The 19501-nt window shown below is 39.2% G+C and overlaps 2 protein-coding genes across 17 annotated transcripts in view; one reads left to right on the top strand and one right to left on the bottom strand.

Moving 5' to 3' along the window:
* lrrfip1a (leucine rich repeat (in FLII) interacting protein 1a) overlaps nt 1-10040 on the bottom strand; it is a 65518-nt gene extending 55478 nt beyond the window's left edge. For all 13 annotated transcript variants that reach the window (XM_049593419.1, XM_049593421.1, XM_049593420.1 and 10 more), the window contains exon 1: nt 9802-10040. In XM_049593419.1, coding sequence (XP_049449376.1) covers nt 9802-9891 — 90 coding nt within the window. In that variant the 5' untranslated portion in view covers nt 9892-10040. The remainder of the gene's footprint in view (nt 1-9801) is intronic.
* LOC125899288 (ras-related protein Rab-17-like) lies at nt 2924-19178 on the top strand. 4 transcript variants are annotated; one of them, XM_049593466.1, is made up of 6 exons: nt 2924-3112; nt 13838-14035; nt 17521-17672; nt 17772-17897; nt 18011-18104; nt 18925-19178. In XM_049593466.1, exons 2-6 carry the CDS (start codon nt 13855-13857, stop codon nt 19053-19055), a joined length of 684 nt encoding a protein of 227 aa, XP_049449423.1. In that variant the 5' UTR covers nt 2924-3112; nt 13838-13854; the 3' UTR covers nt 19056-19178. The 4 variants fall into 4 exon arrangements, with proteins under 4 accessions (XP_049449423.1, XP_049449425.1, XP_049449424.1 ...); XM_049593468.1 differs by lacking the exon at nt 2924-3112 and adding an exon at nt 9202-9650; XM_049593467.1 differs by lacking the exon at nt 2924-3112 and adding an exon at nt 10339-10467.
* The last annotated feature ends 323 nt before the right edge of the window (nt 19179-19501 follow it).

Raw genomic sequence — 19501 nt, 5'->3', positions numbered from 1 at the left:
TGTTGGAAAACTTGCAGCCCAGTTTCTGAAGAGGGGCGATCATGCTCTGCTAGTAGATGACAACAGCCTTGCTGAGGAAGCTGAAGGTGATGGTGATGAACTGGCCAAGTATGTAACCAGCCCTAAACTCACCTGTGCACCTGTGGAGCATCCTCAGGCTGAAGGTGGAGGAGCGCAAGGTGTCTTCACATCCATCTGCTCCACTTATATGAGATACTGTATGAATCAGAGAAAGCAACTGAACTGGAACTCCTGAATACTGCGAAAGCTGTCACATTAACTAGGGATCAATGGACATCAGTGAGTGATCAAAATTATATCAGATCAACTGCACTTTCTCACTGTGGAACAGTGTAATCCTTTAAAAAATGAACAACAACAAGAAAACACTGTATTTAACATAAGCACTTTGAAGTTGTCTTGTACCTCTAAGTCATGGTTTAAAGACCACACCGTTGTACCAGTGTAGCACTTTATTTGAAAAGTTAAGTTTGCCTCACCTTGTAAATATGGACTCCAAAACTGTATGGAAATGCAGAAGAATAGAATTTTATATGTAGTTAAATGTAATTAATCATGATTAACTTTTGAAATTCTGTGATTAATCGCTATTAAAAAAGAATCATTTCACAGCCCTCATTTAAACTGATCAAAACACAAGCTAAAAAAACCCAAAAAACACTTACACCCACAGCAATCAATATGTAAGAAGAGACACTGCTGTGACAGGAAAAGGATAGTAAAAGGCCCTTTGCTCTAGTGCCACGATAGAACAAACAAAAAGTTTTAACAGCACTATTGGCAAGGACCCAAGAATATCAAAAGCTACAGTAGGTACATATTATGCACATCAGAAGACAATACATGAAATACCCTTTTTAATGTTAAACCAAGTACAGTGATTTTAAAACATAATCAGTTATTGTTTTTGAATTGCAGTTAGGAGCAGTTAACTGAATGGTTAGACAGAAGACCAGCTTTAATATCCACTGTCAATGTTCTGCAGCTCTGATGCTAAACTTAGAAAATTAAACAGTAACATATTTTTCACAATGTTGTCAAATTATTTTTCTGATTAATACAGTGATACCGTGAACCAAAAAGTCTTCAAAGCCCAAACAGGTTTAACAGCTGCACAATTACATCAGGTTTAATACACTGTTATCCAGGTGTGTGGCATTTTGTTGTTAAGGAGAGTGCACAATGCACAGGTGGGAGGAGGGGCACACACAGGTGGGTGTGTGAAACAAGAAGTTGGTATTCTGGTGGAAAAAGGGTCTTAACACCATTAAGAACAGACATCTCAGAACCATTTCAGATTCTGAAGCAGCATCACTGTGCTGCCACTTATCAACAAGAAAAAAAAACTAAATACTTGGAGCAAATGCAAAGCAATAACTAAATACTGCTTGTAATGTAATTAAACTATTTTAATGAATCACTCTCCAGCCAGTACATGTGTTTAAACTGGTATCAAAAATTAATGTTCAATGTGTTGACATGCAGCAAAGGGCCACAGGCTGGATTCAAACCCGGGCCGCTGCGACAACAGCCTCGTACATGGGGCGCCTGCTCTACCACTAAGCCGCTGACGCCTCACACACTGTCTTTATCAAACTATGTGCTAATGACACCACACTGCTACAGAAAAACCACACACACTTCTACATACATCAGAGGTTGATTATAACTCAGTATTCTGTTGTTAATGTCAGATTACAGTGGACTCACCAGTCCTGTGTGTCACTGCCCCCTTTCCATTTATTTATAACAAAAGTGGTGTTTCATGTTTCTTCCTTGTTATGGGTAACACTGTCAACGCTACTGTGTCACATTTTACAACATGATGTGACAGTAGAATTACAACTCAAATAGCATCAGATTGAAGCTGTCAAAAAGAAAAACACACCATCTGCCTCTGGCAGCAGATATTTGGTGTTGCGTGTTTATGTTGTGCCACTGCGTTCCAGAGCAACAAGATGTGACTGGCAAGAGTGTATTTATTAATCACCACACCATTAGGCATGCCACAGTGAAACATTAAAATCGTTTAACTGGCAAAACACAAATTGACTTTTATTATCAAGTGGTTAATGGAAATGCAATGTGTTTGGCAGTAAGAATAGCACTACTGCTATCATTCATCGAAAATGCTTCTACAAAATGAGACAGCAGTCATTTTCTGCATATGATGACAGTGACTAGTTAGAAATATTGCAGGGAGGAAAGGAACAGTCGGAAGCAGCTACAGTGAGCTGTTAAATGAAGAGCTGCAGGCAAGAGGTTGCACACCTCCAATTTCTCAATGATGTAACAAACTCTTTTTCTCTAGTTAATGTTAGTCTATGTATCCAAGACCTACCACTCTGCCCCAGTCACTGCACATTAAAGTAGCACCCCAAGTTTAACTGACCCTCAGCGGACATACTAATTGAAACTGCTGGCTGCTGTGTTTTTTTAATGTTCTGAACCTAAAATAAAACTAAGTTCTATGTGTCTCAGCCAGGCTTGGCCATGCTTTGTAATTGCGTAGTGTTGGCCCACATTTGGGCCAGGTCAGGTTTAAGAGGTATTTTTTTCATGTTACTGTATACAGTCTGAAAGTTCCCTATTATTAAAAAAGCATTATTTAAGATGTGTGACTTTTATATACATTTCATATATAACACACTGCAGTGTTATTGGCTGTATTCAAAGCAAGAGTGGGAGTATTTTCTCTGTAAACAAGAGTGTGTGTGTGCACTAAATAACCTTGACTGTAATCTGCTATTTTCCAGAAAAATCTCCACCCCGGTTTTGACTGACCAACACATGGGAGACATTTAGCAACATAACTCTTTAACTACTAGTCAATATTTATCAAATGCTACTGTCAAGTTAAATTTAACAGCATTCACAGGCAGGGCAATGTGCTCAAGAACAACCTTAGCTACATTTACACTTTGACACACAAAGCTTGGTATGATCTTTGGGTGTACTTCAAATGGAGAGTGAAGCTTTCAAGAAAGTGAGAGTTCACGTCAGGCTGAATTCTGGGACTGTTATCGTTACTGTGATAACCAATATCTGACATCAACAGAGGAGAAAAGCTGTGGTACACCGTGCTTAAAAGGTAACTACATCTAACTACAAATGGTGATGGTTGAAAGACAGTTCTCTAGTAGACAAAACACCTATAAACAAAGCCCGTAATATCATTATTATCTAATTATTAAGGAGTTACACAAGTATGTATATTACATGTATGTTTCTGCTATTTTTTAGTGGGAACTTATCATGTACCTACTTATCTGTTCTCCACTGAAACATTGTCAGCTGGCCACCTAGCAACAATCATTTTCAGTGATATCACTGTCCTGCAGTAATTATAACTTGCACACTAAGCTTCTGTTAGATGCAGTGTGTTACGTTAGAAGTGGTTTGTGGTCCTAAGTGTTAATATTAGTTAAACTGCTGAATTAGTTGCTGTTTAGTGGATTTACTGTGCAATCACAGCTCAACTGTTTGTATAGTTTTAAGCCTCGTAACTAACCACATCCAGAAGGACAGGGATTAAAAATGTCTTACAGAGATCTATTGTACAGTTGGTAACATAAAGACAATTTTACCTTATTGTTAAAATATAATTTGACTGCTTGAGGATTGTGGTTCAACTTCCCACTAAAGCAGAAACGTTTAACCAAAGGAGGTCTGTTACATGTCAAGAACTGGAAATACATGTGGGTCTATCTAATACATTGTATTACAGACACTTCTACTTTAAACCCCCAAAGCAACCAGAACCTCACACATGTAGCTCTGATGGACAAATAAACAGAAGTACATAAACAATCTAAAATCCCTAACAGAGAGTTGTAGCCATGGCGTGTGGGGATTTGATTAATCCTTTTTCCCAAATTGTCCTCTTGTCCTCAGAGCTTTGTGATGAACTGGTTGGTAAATCACTAAAACCAAAAGCTGCAGTTGGCGCCTGCTCATCAGAGTGAATAATACAGCTGACTGGTTCAACAAACATGATTTTTACTCAAACCAAAAGGCAAGAAACAAGCAATGAAAATGGCTGCCTGTTAGAGGAGTATGCTCTTAGGAACTTTTCTTGCTAATTTTTAAAAAAGCTCAATTAAAAAAATAAAGCTGTTGTGGGCAACTGGATGTTAAGTTAGATAAGTATTTTAGATATATCACTGAATTTGGACTTGCAGATCTTTAACAGTGAGTTCTCTTCAGTCCGGGCACAAGTCGAGCCTGAATTTTCTTGTTTTTACTTTAACATTTCAACTGTTGGTGTTAAACTCCTGGTGGTTGTCTGCAGATGTATTTTATTCATAGAGGCAACAAGACAAAAGAGTCTACAGCCACATAACTGTACTGTGCCGAGGCTCAGCTCTGTGTAGCTGTACTTAGGCACTGCAATGCTGTGAGCTAAATGCTAATGTCAGCTAACATCCTCACGATGACAATGTTAACATGCTGATGTTTAGCTGGTTTAATGTTTACCATGATTGGCATAGTAAAATAAAAGAACTTAAGCTCTGTAAACAGTATGCCAAATCATCAGGAGGTGAAATAACCATAACCTTGCCATCTTGGGCAATAATGAGCCCTTTTTACACAAAAATTAATTGTGCTATGAGGCCATAACAAAGTCCTTTCATTGGGCCACCTTTGCATTTTGCACAGAGCCAAACTATGGCGGTATCACGCCATTCCAATGTGTGATTTCAGACAGCATGCCAGCATCACGAAACCAAAAGAGGCCTGACGGGCTTGACATGTAACACAACATTGCCAGGCTCTAGTGTGGCATATAACCTATGCATCAGCAGCGCTTTATAACCAATAACAATGGCATTGGAGCCTATCCCAGCTGACATTGGGCGAGAGGCGGGGTACACCCTGGAGAGGTCGCCAGACTACTGCAGAGCTGACATGTAGCGGTTGGCAAATCAGAAGCCTGAAAATAAGCTATTACCGGAAGGCTACCTGGAGAAGTGACCTCTGTTGCAGATTCTGACACCTCTGGTCATCAGTGTACCCGAGGAGTAACTGAGTTTAATGTGTAAACACGTAAAAAGTCATGTTAGCAAGGTTAGAGCTAGCACTGTTTTGGTCATGAAATGTCCCCTCATTTGTGACATCTTACAAAGGAGATAATGGTGCACACTCAGGCATCACAAGCCACTGAAAACAGAGTTTCTGAAGATCCCACACGAGGAGTTTTTTTTAAAAAGTCTGTTTTCAGTGACCAGTTTGCATGAGGACGAAAGGCCACAAGGCATTTAAAAAAGCTCAGTTTAAAAATACCAGTGTGCGTGTGGACTAGGCCTTAGTCATTAGATGAAAGGTTAAGGGGTCACCCAAGTGGTTACAGTTCATCCTGAGAGGAACATCAATTGATATACCACATTTAGTTCGTCAAGTTAAGTCAATTTGTCCAATAGTTGTTGAGACATTTCACAAAAAAGCACAAATGTCTACCTCATAGTGACAGCCTTCTGTAAAAAAAAAAAAAAAAAAGTTGTGAATCTTGTGTACATTAATTATAACACAAATATTCATGAATATTCTGTAATTCTGAGTCATATCACTGAAATTTAAAGACAGTCAACGCCCTGTCCAACCTCGTCAATTACAAGCCATTTAAGAGTAGTGAAACCTCACGCTCCAAATTAATGTTTACAACTGTTTTCAAATTGTTTGACATGGGTAGGGAACCAACTCCCTCAAGTACGGAATTACTAATGCTCTGGTATTCGGTGCTGACATTCTTCCCTGCTGTGTGGTCTTCTTCCTCTTGGTCCACACTAAGTTTACAGTATTGACAGTTTATCTGAAGCCTGTAAAACTAAGGGGAGTACAGAGATGGACAGCAACATGATACTGATGGACCACTTCCACAAAAACAGCAGCTTAGACTACCAGTGTCTCCAACCTTCTGCTTCATACAGACAAATGTTCTGCAACAAACACTTCCAAACAGCAACTTGCTGTTTTCATGTTTCCATGTTGGTGGGATGGCCAGTTGGTGAGCCACATCCCTCCTCATCCATCCCCATCCCCCACCAACAGACCCAATCTAAAACTGGGGTGCAACGACAGCTGATCTTTCAGGAGCGTCTATTTTTAAAACCCGTTTGCAAAGCGGGCCAACTCATCAGGGCTGACATACCATCCTGTCAGAGGACTGCCAGTGAGGGACTTGACCCCTCTGCTACTTAAAGGCACAGACTTTCTCTTTGCTGCACAGATGTGGCAGAAAACTGGCCATGGTTAATGTTTTATTGTTGTTGTGCCTCACTACCACAAGAAAAAAGAGAATCACCTGTTTGGATATTGTGTTATCTGCTGCTGCTGCTGCTGCTGCTGCTGCTGCTGCTGACTAACCAGGCATGAGCTCTGTCAAACTCCTCATCTCCTCAAAACTTAGTCAGGTTACACTCCTGCCACTGCACATACAACAAGCAACCATTGCTTGCTACAGGAATGTGCAACCTCAGATACACTCCTGCAGTGTAAATAGTCAGCTAAGCAGTTAAGAGAAGATAACATTCAAACAGCAAAACTTTGTAGGCTTTGGCGCAAGCCATTCACAGCTAAAATATGATGACAATAGAGTGTATGTATGCCAGTTTAGAGTGACATGCAAATTTGCTGAAACATCCGGGTTGGATTAACTCATACCCGACTTCCTCTCAACTGTAGAAAGTCTGTCAAAGCTGCCTACAATCAGGGCGATGGCTATGATGGCGGTGTCAGAGAAACTTAAAATTTTGCTGGGTAACAGGCAGCAGGATCCACATTTATTAACTTTTAAATGCATTTTCACAGGAAAGAAATGGGACATCTTGTGTTCTTTGTTCAGTATTTCACAAATATGAATGATTACATCCTCAAAGAAAGACAACAATATTGATTTATAACAGCAACTGAGGACTTTGCTTTGATTTCTGTACATGGTTGGCATTTAGCTTTGATATTAAACCCAAATATTGATTTTCTGCCTGTGTTTCACACCTCAAGGGCACATGTGTAGACAAAAGAGTGCAGGGTATCACACTTCAAATAGGATGACTTAAGTCCTGAGGACACGCTAGGCATTTTTCTTACAACAAAACATTCATTTATCCTACACTAGACTCATCATAATAAAGAGATTAGAAACCTTGAAAGAGTGTAAACCTGTCACAACATGACTTCAGCACCTGTTAGAAACAACTGCCTGTAACTGCTGCCAACTTCAGTCTTGCATTATTGAGGGGTGGCCTAACAGTTCCTGCAGGTTAGCACATGAAAGGCTTATTCCGTACAGTACAGTAAACCATTCTAATCAGCTGCAGGAGCAAAGATAGACCTTTCTACACTGATTACCATAACCAGAAGGTACTGTCTAAGTGCAAAAATTACGTCACAGTAATGCTTTGACAGCTCTGCCATATTGTTTGCTTAACCGGGACATCAGTTTACCAATAAATCAGCCAATACAGGCTCTGTCTTTAATATAGTGTATCATCCAGCTGAGTCATCACACTGGAGATAAACATCCCTGCAGCTATTAAAACTGACAGTTAAATGTTATTTCTTTCTTGCACAGTTCATTATTTATCAGTTAAACTGTTGATTATGTTCATATTTCTTGGATACTCCATTACTTTAAGCACCATTCAGGTGTTTTTGAATACACTTGGTTGTCTGACACCATATTTTTAATATGCGTAAGTTTTGTTATTGTTCCATGCACATGTGCACAGGCAACTGTGTCTTCTTCACCGCGTGAATTAAATGCTTTTCTATATGCACACTCTCAGGTCTTGGACTGAATGAACCAACCAAATAAGAGTTTCAAAAACACACCCTACTTGCAATTATGTTACTTGGCAACTTAATTTAACCTACTGTATATCAAGCATGATACAAGTCTCTACAAGTTAATTTTATAGGTTTCAGTATTGACGTAAAAGGAACCACTGGCTGAACAGTAAGAAGGAAAACAATTTCAAAGGTTTGGTGTATGCTTTTGAAAATAGACAGCAATTGTGGCAATGTAATCGGGGAGACTGGGGACGGCTGCAACACAGCATGGTTGCAATAGCTCTTTCTCCAATCAGAAACATACCAGTGATGATATTCACAATGCACAGACTGAGTTAGACACTGCCCCATCCCCAACAGGAAGGCAGAAATCACATGAAGGTATGAAAATATTTTTTTTCTGGAATGTTCTGTTGACTTCTAAGTGACATGGTTAGCATGTGTCCAGGTTAGTGTGTCTTGCTAGCAAATGAGGTTCTGTCATGGCTGATAAGCAGCCATAATTAAACAGACCCACAACACTATTTTCCAAAACGCACAAGCCATTTTGATTACATAAAAGGATAGTTCACCCAAATATATAAAATTGTCAACTGTTGTTGGCTACATTGGCATATTTATTACAAAAATAAAAATAAGTTTACATTAAAATGTATAGCCTACATTTATGCACAAGTCATTGTGAGTTACATAATTACTGGAGTTAACGCACACTAAACACTGAATAAATCCTCTAAAAGCAGAAAATGTATTCTGTTTGTTTTCAGTTTGCCAAGAGTGAGGAGGAGGGTTACTAACAGGGGGGTTCTGCACAAACAAAACTCAAAAGCTGTTTGATAAATATTAATAAATAACACTATAATATTATCATATAAATAAATAATATCATAACATCATTGTACAGCAATGCATATTTTCAGTCTACAATGCTTATTGTGACAAAAAGCAAAATTTACTTGGTAAATTTGGTAATGTATTTTTAACATGTTGCAACCATTCCTGTGCCATCTGACGCCAACTTTATCATATCTGATCATGTTTAAATGGTATGGGTAATTAGTAGGGATTCACGATATTGGATTTTTTGCTGATATCCCATATGCCAATAGGCCTATAACAACTCATTTGGCCAATAACCAATACCAATAGATCCATATATTATGGAAAATTATGCAACTTTCTTCCCAGAATCCTCTGACTGAATATACCTCTTTATCTGTGCACTTGCACCCTGGTGTATTTATTTATATTTTTCTATGTATTTTAATTTATTTAGGTCTACTTATGTAATAACCTTGGTCAACGGCCTCTCATCATCGCTTACAAGGCATGCCATCTTTTCTGCTTCATTGCTCTGGTGGTAATTAACACAGGAAGACACTGTGGAAGAGTTACATAGATTTATTTTATCGCCTATTTATGTGTTTTCTTTTTTGTAATTTATATTCTTTATACATTCATGTATATATGTTGTTTTGTTACCTGTGCGTAATCTTTTCCTAATGTTTTGTAGGCAAAATTGTCAATTACAAAGAAAATTGGCGTGTTGGTTGCAACCGTCCCCAGTCTCCCCTATGCTACCTTTAAAAGTCTCCAAAAGTATGGATACTTAAAGGCAGAGAGAGTTTACGGTTTAATTTGGTAGAGTGATGGGCTATTTTTTGTCTGCGGAGACACTGTGTCAATAGTATTGGGTCGTCTTTTTCATTAGGAGGTACATTTTTTGGATAAATCATGATTTGGGACAAGAAAGATGAAAAACCTGGGGTCACAACAGCCCATCAGCAACTGTCTCCATAAACAAAATCACCGGGACTGACCGTGAGGAAACACATCTCTCAGTATGTAGGTTTTGGGGTCATATCTTACATGGGCGTTAAGATGCGGGTCTATACAGGGCTGGGGAAGAAGACTAGTCCATTAAGTGTTACGTCACTAATTCCAGAACTGACAGCAAGGATTTATTCAACGTTTGACAAATTCCCCACTCACCTCTCTTGCTATGAGATTTAGGGCATCGTCCTCTGCCGTCGACCTTTCCTTCTTGGTAGATCTTTTCCGTCCTGTGCCCTGAGTCCCCATGTTTTCTCAAATCCACTCACTGACTGTTTGTAAAGTCACACTTGTGGTCCAAAAGCGCACCGAATAATCCAAACAGAGCGGTAGTTAACTAAGTTAGTGGCTCTCATGTGTCGCTAAAATATCAAGTTAAAGGCGCGCAGATAAAACAAACCGTGGCTGGTGGCGTTCACAGCATGGGTCATCGTAATACATCCGTTTTAACACTTCTTCCTGTGTTTTTGGAACAACGCACAAACTCGCGACGGAGTCAAACTGTGTCGGTGAGTGGCAGCATCTGCCCCACGTGCGCCTCTGATGCGTTTACGAGCACATTCAGTCGGAACTGTTCACTGCAGCTTCCCACTGTGCTTTTAAACACTGTCTGTACCAGTATGTCGCTCTATGAAAATAAAACAAACACAGACAATACAAATACACTTAAAATATAGCTAAACTATCATAATTACAATGTGTTCGAATAGTCTCGTGTTTATCTAGCAGCACTGGGACTCCACCACCTGACGGATTCACAGCAACAAACTCGAACCTGTCACACGCAACAACTTCAAAGACTGTACTCAGTCAAGCTGCCTTCAGGTAATGTCGGAAAAATGACTAACAATAGAAACGCTGGTTATTTTGGCAGTTAACCACACAAGTAAAGCTTAAATGTCATGTGGTATAGGTACCCTAATGACCTTAATCAGTACTACTAATACTAATAGGCAATTTAATTAGCCTACTGATTACACTTTCTCCATAATTCATCTTATATCACTTTTCTTGCATAACTATGATATCCCTGATATCTTTTGGCAATTAAATGAATTAATACTACAGAGGACAATGGGTTTGTGTACTGTTCATGCTTAGGTGAGGGGGGGGGGGGGGGGGGGCGGTAGAAAATGTGTAGCCTACCTTTACATGATCAAAAATCTGAGATGAGGCATATTCAAAGCCAGAGCTTCAAAACAACAAGCTTCATTTCTAAATATTTGTTTTTTCTAGTCTTAAAATGTTCAGGGATAGTTTAGATTTTTGATGTGGTTGTATGGGGTACTTATCCACAGATAGATTATTACATACAGGACATGTTAGTCGCCTGACCTCCAGTTTGGAGAAGCAGGCTGATGGAAGCCAAGCAATCTACTGTTGGGAGGGGGTAAGAAACAACATGTATTTTAGCCAGCTAAAAAAAAGTCCCAACTAAAAATAATAATATAAGTTCAAGTTTACGCTATATTTAGAGTATTTTCACTGCTTTACCTCAATGTTAGACATTAATTTCCAATGGGAAAGTGAAGATGTATATTGCTCTTTTAAGAGCCAGACTCCATTGAGAAAAACAGGGATTTAACATTGCTGAATACAGCAGCTGCTGGTCTCCGACTGCCTCACTCACTTAGTCTTTTTGTGTTATTTTGGGTGACTCTGATGTTTAAAAGAGTTTGTTTGGATTCACCAAAGTCACAAAATAACACAAACTGATTAAAGGAGTGGTAGATCAGCAGCTCCTGTTAAATTTGTCTTTTTCTCAATGGAGTCTGGTGGCTTTGATTAGAGCATAGATGTGAAATTGATGTTGTTAATGGCTTCCCTGTCAAAATGGTCTGTCTGACAGATAGGTAAAGCAGTGAAAATACTTTAGATATAGTATACACTTAATCTGATAATGATTTTTTATAGGCGGGATTTTGTAGGTGGCCGAAAATGATTTTGTTGTTGACCCTCGTCCACAGAATTACATTGCTTAGCTTCCATGTTCGACTCCAGCCTGCTTCTCCAAACTGGGGGACGCGCTGACTGCCAGCCACTGTAGGTAATACACTGACTATAGAAAAGAACTCCACACAACCCCTCCTCAAAAGTTTGAACTATCCCTTTAACAGTGAAAAAGAAAACCAGTGCATTACAATTAATCAAAGAATGTTTCCACATGTGTTAATTTAAATAAAATCACACTTCAAAAAGAATTCCTATGACACTATTTAGACCTGAATTAAAGCATTTGATGTAGGAAATTTGAGCACCTGGAGTTTACGCAGAGCACTTAAATGCAGCATCAACCTCTGGACAAGGACTGCATGTTCAAGGGTTGAGTTTCAGCCAGAAACCACAGCTCCTGCATGGGCTATCGCACTCTCTCACACCCCCTCTGCTATTTTTAATGATGACCAGCAGAATCTAAAAACAGTCTTGAGTTTCTTAAAGAGCTAGACAATACCTCAGTTTGAATGGCCTCATTGTAGATCTCATACTGCTGATGTAATGGTCCAGTATAACGTATCTGGGATAGTCAATGGTGAGTTGATAGTGACCTCACTTTTTACTTTTTATATCATGCGGTAACACTACTGTATCATTTGGAACTCCCAAATCATAGAGAAACCTTTTCTCATGATATTTTTAAAGTCATATCATATTATTATACTCATGTCAAAGAACTTGGAATTAGGCCTTAGATTCATGTGCATTTTAATCATACTTTATTGTGTAGCCTAATTCTTATTTATTCATCATTTCTGTATGAAATACTTTGCAGTCTCATAGAAGTACAGCTTTTAAGGTTTATCACAGAGCACTTTTTTGCTCTTTATCTGACTGAGGTTGAATTACACATAGTGCTTGAAATAATCCTGCCTGTCACAACACTGCCTTATAGACAACACCATTCATTATGATTGAGCATACCAAGACAGATGACTACTATTTTAACTGTGATATGGGCTTGTTGGGCACAGTTGTCATTATGGATATGTGTATACCATAATGTAGTTTGTATTATTCAGTGATGATAGCATTTTGCATTTATGATGCCCACTGGTATTCCGAATGCCAGTAACTTATACAGTGCATTAACAAGGCAGAGTTAAAGTTTCATAGTTAACTGAAGCAGCTGCAGCTTTCCATGACCACTTCCTTATTTCTATGTTTAAAATCATTTAAAGAGATAAGAGCCTCGAGTTTGAGCTTGGCCTGCAGGCTATTCCAGGACCAGGGAACGAAGCAGAACAGAATTGTGACTTTAACAGTCTGTGTTGTTAAATGGCACTTTAAAGTGAAAATCAAAGGACAGATTTAATACAGATATATGCTTGTAAACTGTGGACTTCACAGTTTATGATTTCCACCAGGATGTAATAAATACAATGACGCCCTCCTGTGTCGATACAGTGTCATGCAAGGAGAAACACAGGAGGAAAACGGGCCCACTGTGGTCTCTGCAGAATCTCTGTGCAGCCATACATACATTAAGATAAGGGATATTTCTGTGTCTTATTTCTAATGACACACAGTAGTTATGTTACTGTGCAACAGATTTAGTTGTACAGTACATGTTGTAAAGGGATATTCACATTGAAATCCTGCTTAGTGACAGAATAATAATATGAAAATTACTTTTTCTTTACATTGCATATTTGAGGTGTATGAATTCATTTGTGCATCAGATAGGAAATTGGGCACAGCTTCTGTTTGTATCTGACATGTAGCAGTTGAAATAAAATAGATGAGAACTGAAATGACAAAAGACCAAAATGTCCCATTCTGTTCGCATAGCTTAAAAACTTCCCAAATGTAATTTACAATAAACATGACCATTGATTTAACACTTGTAGTCATCCTGTGTGAGGTCTAATGAGCAAAATAATCAAGAGTGCACGGGAGTTCTAATTTAGATTGTCCTGGAAAGTTTTATGGCTCAGAAGGGGGTGTAAACAAGGAAGTGAAATTATGTTGGCCTTTTACAAGTTGAGACTGGACTTTGGTTTTACTTCTATTTTCTGTAGAACAAGGTGAAGCTGGCGCCGCCTCAGACTCTCACTACAAAGACGACATATGAATGTTTTTATACAGTTTGGAGCAGCTTTTGCTTCTTAACTGAGAAAAGACTGACTACTGAATCAGGACTTGAGGACGTTTTTGGACTTCTTCTGTCTTGTCCATCTGTATTTTCTCACTTTTTCAGAGTGAAGTGAACTCTGGATGGGGGAAAAGCTCTTGAGTGTTCCAGGAGGGGCCCAGCTCCGCAGAGACACTTTGAGTAGACCAGTGCGGACCCTCAGGGTTAAGATGGTACTTCTGGGAAGCTCTGGTGTGGGAAAGTCCAGCCTGGCAATGCGATTTGGCAAAGATGAGTTCAGGAGTACATCACCTACTGTGGGCTGTGAGTTTGTGTTACTGAGAACTTCAAACATCAGTGGTTACAGAGTAAGATGTATTAATACTGAAAAATCCTTATAAGATAAACTAACTAGAAGGAATAGTTTGACACTTGAAAAAACAGTTTTCACTCTCTTGATGAGAGTTAGATCTATACCACTCTCATGTCTGTACTGTAAATATGAAGCTACTATCAGGAGACAGTTATCTTGGCAGCTAGCATGACCTTACTAGCACCTCTAAATTTTACTAATTAACAAAAATGTAGGCTATCTATTTGATCTATGCAGAAATCAAATGCACTTGACTATTTCCTGTCCGGTAGCAATGACTTCCCAGAGAAATAACACCCACAACAAAAGTCAGTTAGTAAAGATATAATGTTTGAATTTTTCAGTGTGTATGTAAAATTCAGAAATTGGGTATAGAATTTTGATGGATACCTGCACCTGTAGGATTAAACGGTAGTGGATTTGCAGACAGGAATGCTAAAAAAAAAAATCATTAAACAGTAGGCATATAATGGACATTTCATTTGTAAAAGGGGAATGTAAAGCATATATCAGGGCAGAACATACTGAAAAACACAAAAGACAGTTATAGCACACAGCTACAAATGTAGAAGAGAGGAGGTATCCAGATTAAGGTTAGTCACACCCAGTGGCATGCGGTAGTTAGGGTGGGCCCCAGTGCACACTATTATGATGAGCCCTTGTGCCAAATTTTGGGTCGAAACAACTATTGTGTATTTTATAGTATCATCACATGATCAAATACAGACTTGACGTTGGACAACATGAACATACATATTACCAATCATCACTGCAAATCTGTAATAATACCAAATGAAATAAATAATTATTTATTAAATTGATTTTTAAAATTGTTTATTTATAGTTTTCACAGTTACTTTAAAAGAAACATATAATTTTGTTATAGAATTCTTCGGACTTTTTCACAAAAGAAAAAAAGAAACTTACGGAGATGGATTTGCCTTCTTGAGCGCATATATAGCAGATAACAGCATTTATATTTGAACGTGACTTCTTCTTTGAGCATAGGCGTATTTCTGAGGTGGCAAATCACTCGCAAAACTCGGTCTCTGAAGGAGAGAGAGCTGGCCCTCCAACCACTCCTCCTGTTTCCAGTCTCTATGCTAAGCTAGGCTAACGTCAACAAAACTTATTCCCCAAATGCTGAACTTGACTGTTTATTATAGTATGATACTAACCTCAGTCAAGGCATCATGTTTTAGCGTTACTGATTCGTTCTTTTTATCTGGTTGTCAGCAGGATTATGGTGAATCTACTGGCCCAATTTTCATGATGGCGGAAGAGTATAGCATATGCCAAGGAAGAACCTGTTGCATTTTGAACAGATCCAAATCACAGATACATAAATTATTTTTCCTTTTTATTGATCTTGCATAAGCCATTCATAGTGTGGACAGGGATTGCCTGTACATGGCTCTCACCTCAGACGTCAAAAGCAAACATGGCGTTCGCTGAGTTGAAATGGCAGCACAAAGCAGTGCAGTGCTAACACATTGGAACAGTGCTGACATTAATAGGGGTTAGCTCATGTTGACCTGGGGGAAACCAGAAGGTGCCTGTTAAACTTCCATTATAACGCCGTCTTGCTACAGGATGATGTTATCAGTGGTACACACGGTGCAAAGTGGCAGTGATAAGCTAGCCAGTGGGCACATGAACAAGAAGGGAGGAGGCGGAAGGAATCACAAGCATAAATGTGCATGGCCAGCCCGCCCAGCTACCAAAACAAAAAACAAACAAAGCTCATATTACAACACACACAGAGGTAGCGTTATTTCTCTGCTCAGGACGCCATTAAACCAATACATCTTTACATAGCAAATAGTTGTTTGCTGGTATCAATATTGTGAATGTCACATATTGTATCTTTGATTTTGTCATTTAGAGCATTTGGCCTTGGTGGGATTCTGTGTCCTCCAAGTGGCCTTGATTTATCAGTTTGGCATGTACAGTAACTGGCACTTACAGTTGCATGCAAAAGTTTGGGCACTCCTTGACAAATATGTTTCCTCGAAAGCTAAGTTAGTAAAGGATGACCTGATTTCCAAAAGGCATGAAGTTATAATATGTTAAGCAAGATGACTTTAATTATGATCAACAAAAAAAATTCAAAATAACAAAAAAGGAAAAAAACCTGAAGCAAAAGTTTGGGCACCTTGCATGGTCATTACTTAGTAACGCCCCCTTTGGTAGGTATTACAGCTTCTTAATGCATTTTGTGACCAGCTAAGAGTCTTTAAGTTCTTGTTTGGAGGATTTTCACCCATTCTTCCTGCAAAAGGCTCTTAGCTCTGTGTCGGGGGACTGTGAGGGCCATGGCAAAACCTTAGCTTGCAACTCTTGAGGTAGTCCATTGGTGGATCATTGTCCTGTTGTAGATACGGAAGACACAGAAAATGTTTTCTTCTGATGACTCTTCCATGAAGTCATAATTGTACAGGTGTCGCTGCACAGTAGAACAGTGCACCACCATTCCAGAGTCTGATAAATCTTCCTGCAGGTCTTTTGCAGTCAAACGGAGCTTTTGATTTGCCTTTCTAACAATCCTATAAGCAGCTCTCTCAGAAAGTTTTCTTGGTTTCCAGACCTCAACTTGACCTCCACAATTCCTGTTAAAGCGAAATTTTGGTTTATTTCAACCCGTCTCCTATCGTCCTAAATTTGTTTCAAGTCACTAGTGACATAGAAATAATAGTTAGCATGTTAGCCGTTAGCCTAGATACAGCCGTAGCGTTAGACCTGTTAAAACGTAAGTAAACGGGCATACTTCAAGTGCAAAGTTAGTCCACTAAACAAGCTTTTTCTCCACAAAGACCGCCTCATATCGTTAGGATAAATGTCAGAGAACATATAGAAAACAACATGTAAACGTGTTGTCTGTTGTCTTACCTTACTGGTGTGGTGCCATGTTTGATGTTTACCATTTAGCTAAGGCAGCATCTTATAGTCTTCTCCTGCTTTTGGGGCATCTGCTATTTTAGTTATTGGATTGCTAGGCAGCTGTTGATTGTTGGGAGAAGGTTTCAGGAGTCAGAATATTTATAAAGCTTTGAAATTTGCATCACCTGGTCTTTACTAACAGTGATTGTGAACAATAGTCCTTACAAGGTAATTAAGGTGTGAGACCCTGGTAAAAGTTGTCTGAGAGCTCAAATGTCTTGAGGTGCTTAAACTTTTGCATGGTGCTCCTTCCTTATTTCTCACTCCAAAATTGTACAAAACAAAAATAATACACTAACCTTGCAGAAAATGTTGAAAAGCATGTTTCATTTTTAACTTTATTCATTTTCAAGATCAGTTCATCTTCTATTCACTTATCTCAAAAATATTCTTTCACTAGCTAAGTCACAAATATGATGCAGTCAGGACCATCTCTAAAGACTCACAGTGAAGAAATGAATCCTCTCTGCTGTCATTCTGCTATCTGCCCCCTCAGGTGCCTACCTGACCCAGGTGGTGCATCTGAGTGATGTCACTCTTCGCTTTGAGATATGGGACACCGCAGGGCAGGAAAAATACCACAGTGTCACCCCACTTTACTACAGAGGAGCCCAAGCTGCACTCTTGGTCTATGATATCAGCAAAAGGGTAAAAGGAACAGACACCTGACGCAATGGGAATTACTTTTCCTATCCTGGCTGGTGCTCATGCTGTTGTGTATTCTTGTGTATGATTGTGTCACCATAGGAGACATTCATCAGAGCTCAAGTGTGGCTTAAAGAGCTTGAGAAACAGTACACCCCAGGATCTACTGTCATATGGCTTGTAGGCAACAAGGGAGACCTGGAACAGGATCGACAAATCTCAGTGCAGGTACATACACAGAAAATCACCTTAATCTCAATCAGTCCCTCTTTAACATGCACATTTACTGTTTATTTCAATCTACCACATGCAATTTCTGCTTTAATTATCTCATCATATAGGAAGGACAGAGTCTGGCTGATGACAGGGGCTTATTCTTTACAGAGACATCAGCTCTGACAGGGGATCAAATCAGCCAGCTGCTGAAAGCTGTAGGTAAGTCACGGTGCTGAAGGAACTGCAGTTCAGAAGTTCAGAATTTTCCCTCTGGAGATCAGTAAAGGCTTATCTTATCTTATGTTTTGACACTTTTATTGCCTGAACTTAACCTCCCATGTTGGCTTTTAGGCTGTGTTTTGCACCAGCATATTTCACCAGTCGGTGGTTTCCAATTGGTCTGGCCATAGGGTCCAGATTTTTCCTTAGTCATTAGTTCAAGGTCCACACAGTTTAATATATTCAGCATTGCACTTAAATTTGACCATGTCATTGAGCTAGTTTGCTGTCTCTTTTAAGTAACTGTCAGTTAGTCACTTACTCTACAGCAGAAAACAGTGCTTCAAAATAAGAGCTCTGTACCAGAAATTCACTGTACTGAAAAAGGAAGTGTTTTTTACAAATTTGACACACTTGCAAGTCAGTTGTGGTCCATTCAGAATGGACTCGCAACCCACTTTTGGACCACAACCCACCAGTTGGGAACCACTGTACTAGTTTTTTAGGATCTCCTAATCTTACTAGAGAAAGAAGAGTGTCTGCCTGGCAGACTAATCTCTGGGAACAAAGGTCCCTCAGCCAAATAAAGATTCCTCATCTACCACTAGAGAGCAGTAGATACAAACATGGGGACAATTATTCTCCATCTATAATCTACACACAGTTATTGGCAAAATAAAAACTATGAACTATGGTCTCAGACTATGTCTGAGTTGCAAGTTTTCTTTTATACTTTAAACTCCAGGCTTCTAAAATGTCTGCACGTTCCTTTGAATTGAATAGTGAGTGTAGTGTCTTAAGTAACAAAGTTCTCATTCAGCCCACAGAGTGTATGAGTGTATTGGAGAGCAGCAGGGAGGTTTGTCAGAGTGGCAGGAGACACCACATGTGGATCTGCATTGCAAAGACACATTCAATCCTTTTGCATCCTGCTGTAAAGTTGGACCCTAAACTTCATCTCTGCCATATTACTGTCTGTTCTGTCTCTCTGTCTGTCTTCACCATTTTAAAGCTGCACTAGGTAACATGTGGGTATAAGTACATCAAAACATCAATAAAAGGCTTGTAGTGTAAGTGTGTAATGTGTGGATTCTTCTGACCAATGCACAACACTGCGTTTATCCTGCAATTTGCATTGTGGTGATTAACCAAGGAACACACTTTCTCAGGTGTTTTACTTCACATTCAATAAGTAAGAAAGGCTAAAAGCTACTTGATATTATTCAGTTTAAGGCCCCGATTACACAGAAAGCGTTTCAGCAGCTGGAAACGGCTTGTTGTCATTGTTTTTAGTTATTTTTGTGTTGCTACATGTCTCACATTTCTGCACTCTAGGCACCTGGCATTTTTGCCAGAGTGGTCTGAACCCCTTGAGTTTAAAAAACTTCAACTCAGAG

Source organism: Epinephelus fuscoguttatus, linkage group LG13 (assembly GCF_011397635.1).
Source record: "Epinephelus fuscoguttatus linkage group LG13, E.fuscoguttatus.final_Chr_v1".
In the NCBI taxonomy this organism is placed as follows: Eukaryota; Metazoa; Chordata; class Actinopteri; order Perciformes; family Serranidae; genus Epinephelus; species Epinephelus fuscoguttatus.
Note: the sequence above shows the minus strand (reverse complement) of the source record. Positions and strands in the feature narration are given on the sequence as shown.